The sequence below is a fragment of the Oryza brachyantha genome, chromosome 12, assembly GCF_000231095.2.
Source record: "Oryza brachyantha chromosome 12, ObraRS2, whole genome shotgun sequence".
Classification (NCBI taxonomy): Eukaryota; Viridiplantae; Streptophyta; class Magnoliopsida; order Poales; family Poaceae; genus Oryza; species Oryza brachyantha.
In genome coordinates this window covers 10,259,470-10,262,029 of record NC_023174.2, presented here as the reverse complement: position 1 = coordinate 10,262,029, position 2,560 = coordinate 10,259,470, and the positions used below count along the sequence as shown (strand labels likewise).

The 2,560-nt window shown below is 43.7% G+C and overlaps 1 protein-coding gene across 1 annotated transcript; it reads right to left on the bottom strand.

The window, feature by feature from the left end:
- Positions 1-1,312: 1,312 nt before the first annotated feature.
- On the bottom strand, positions 1,313-2,114 carry LOC102712686 (E3 ubiquitin-protein ligase EL5-like). Its single transcript, XM_040529747.1, has one exon. The coding sequence runs from the start codon at positions 2,058-2,060 to the stop codon at positions 1,491-1,493; it is 570 nt and encodes a 189-aa protein (XP_040385681.1). The 5' UTR covers positions 2,061-2,114; the 3' UTR covers positions 1,313-1,490.
- Positions 2,115-2,560: the final 446 nt, after the last annotated feature.

Sequence of the window (2,560 nt, the reverse complement as noted above, 5' to 3'; positions counted from 1 at the left end):
ACTAATTTTATATTAAAAATGCTACTTGATTATAGTGTTTTTATGTGTCTGCGCATACGTCTTGTTATATTATCGTTTGATGGTGAGTAATAATAGGATGATATAATTATGTCGATTGTGAAGAGAATAAAACCAGATATGCAAATAAGTTCGAATATTTTAGTTTATATATGAATGCATTTAAAAAATTTAAAATTAAATTGGGCCGTAACGTTAGCATAGATATATTGCTAATTTTATCTTGAAGTAAGAAACATCCTGTTAGGGAAGAAAGGGTCGGGCTGGTTATCTTGCCCCACCTGCGACCTCAGGAGTGAGTCCGCAAAAAAGAATTACTACCTCCATCTATAAATATTTTAACGTCGTTAACTTTTTTATGCACGTTTGATCCATCGTCTTATTCAAAAAATTTACATAATTATTAATTATTTTTATATCATTTTATTTATTGTTAAATATACTGTTATACATATATATAACTTTACGTATTTTACAAATTTTTTTAATGTTTTTTACTGTTCGATAAGTTTTTTTTTTCTTTTTGCAAGGTCACTCCGGGCGGGGGGGGGGGGGGGGGCGGGGGGAGTCCCCACCTAAATTTGCGTTGAAATTAAGGAGTAAACGTTACAAGCTGGACTACAGGTAGAACGGGGAAGACAGAAACAGAAAAAAGATACAAATCAAAAGAGCTGACTGAGACACGGGAGAGCAATGGAAGAAGACTAAGCGTTGAAAAAAGAAACTAGGGATGTAAGACATGGCAACCGTTCCATCCAAAGCAAGGATTCTGAAATGCCGTTTTGTAGGATTTGAGGAAGTGACGGGGGTTGATTTCTGGATACATCATCGTTTATGAGATTCCAGAGTAGTAGCCCAAAACAAAGAAGGAAGAGCATTTTTGTAGTGCTTCTGGAGCAGCGCAGAGGGCGGTGACATAGAGCATTTTTCCCGATGTATCATGAGGTATCACTATTTTATATGTAAAATTTGATATCTTATAATATTTAATGTACTAAGAGATACCAAATTTTATATAAAAAAACATTACTTTTCACCATAAGTTATGGTAAAATTACTGTTCACCATAAGTTATCCCAACCTTGCTAACAATATCAGATTGATGCAAACCAAATTGAAATTTGAAATTCTATTCAAACAATACTATCTTGTAGCTTTTGCTTAGGCTTACTAGTCAAAATTTAAATTTTTTTAACTTTAAATTGAAGTAGATTTTAGAGTTTTTTATCATAATTTTTTTAGCTTTTAACTTTTCGATTACTAAGAACACATATATAAAAAAATTATATTCAGAACTTAATTTTTAATTACAAATATATCATTTGACTTTTTCGATCACCCCATAAGTGAAAACAAGAAACAAGAAGAAATCGACGCACACGTTCCGGATGAATACTTGCGCACGTCCGTGGTTGTATGCCTTAATTAGCCGGCCGTATGCCTCAACTTTGTGCTACTCCGCCGTGCGAACCCTAGACGGCCGGCGCCTCCTTCGTCGCCGGCGCCTCTCCGGCGACCTTGACGTCGGCGCGGCACATGGGGCACGTCGCGTGGTCGCGCAGCCACCCGTCGACGCATGGCGCGTGGAACGCGTGCCCGCACGCCGGCAGCCGCCTCACGATGTCCCCGTCCCTCACGACGGCGATGCACACCGCGCACTGCTCCACCGCCGCCGTCGCGGGGGCGCCGCCCGACGACCCCTTCCTGTACTCGAACGCCGGGATCGCCTCGATGTCCTCCTGGCTGAGCCCTCCTCCCTCCGCCCCAGCCAGCGCCGCCGGCTGACGATCGGGGAGCACCGGCGGCGGCGCCGGCGCCGCGCCGAAGTAGTACCACGTGAACCAGGACGCGGCGGCGAGCAGCGCCGCCGCGGCGATGGACGCCCAGACGTAGCTGACGCACACGTAGAGCGCGACGACGACGCCGACGACCCCGAACCACAGCAGCGTCAGCCTCGAGCAGCGGTCCGAGCGCGCCGTGGCCGGGCCCCGCCGCACCAGGTTGATCTCCCATGCGCCATTGCTCCGGCGAGGGACGTCCATGGCTGGGCCACACACAAGCGTAGCTTAGCTAGCTGATTAATTAGTTAATTTCTCGGTGGCTAATTGTGGTTGGCCAGCTTGTGCATATGTACGCATATATAGTAGTGTTACTTTGGCAGTTTGGCTGGTTTATTTTACTTAATTTTGATTACAAATTGATTTGAATTTACCACGAAAGGAATGGAAAGAGATGGAATTTGGTGCTTGGTGAGGAAGTAACCAATCAAGTTGGGGAATTGTCATGTCAAAGAATGCAATAATTGTGGAGTACACAGCTAGGAGTTAGAGAATGCAGCCAGTTGACCAAGGTTTGTTTAAAGCATGTTGCATATTGTCAAGGAGTAATTAAGAGCAAGGCTAATAATACAGCCAACAAGCTGCTATAAGACTTTTTATAGTTTTTTCTTAGCCCACCCATATACTAGTTAGCTCTTCATCATTAATGCAGTACCAACATGTCACTCTCACGGAGTTTTTTGGTTTCTGTGCCCAAGCTGGCT

Excerpts from the sequence above, each read along its gene's own strand:
- LOC102712686 (XM_040529747.1), bottom strand. The coding sequence starts at position 2,060 with ATGGACGTCCCTCGCCGGAGCAATGGCGCATGGGAGATCAACCTGGTG.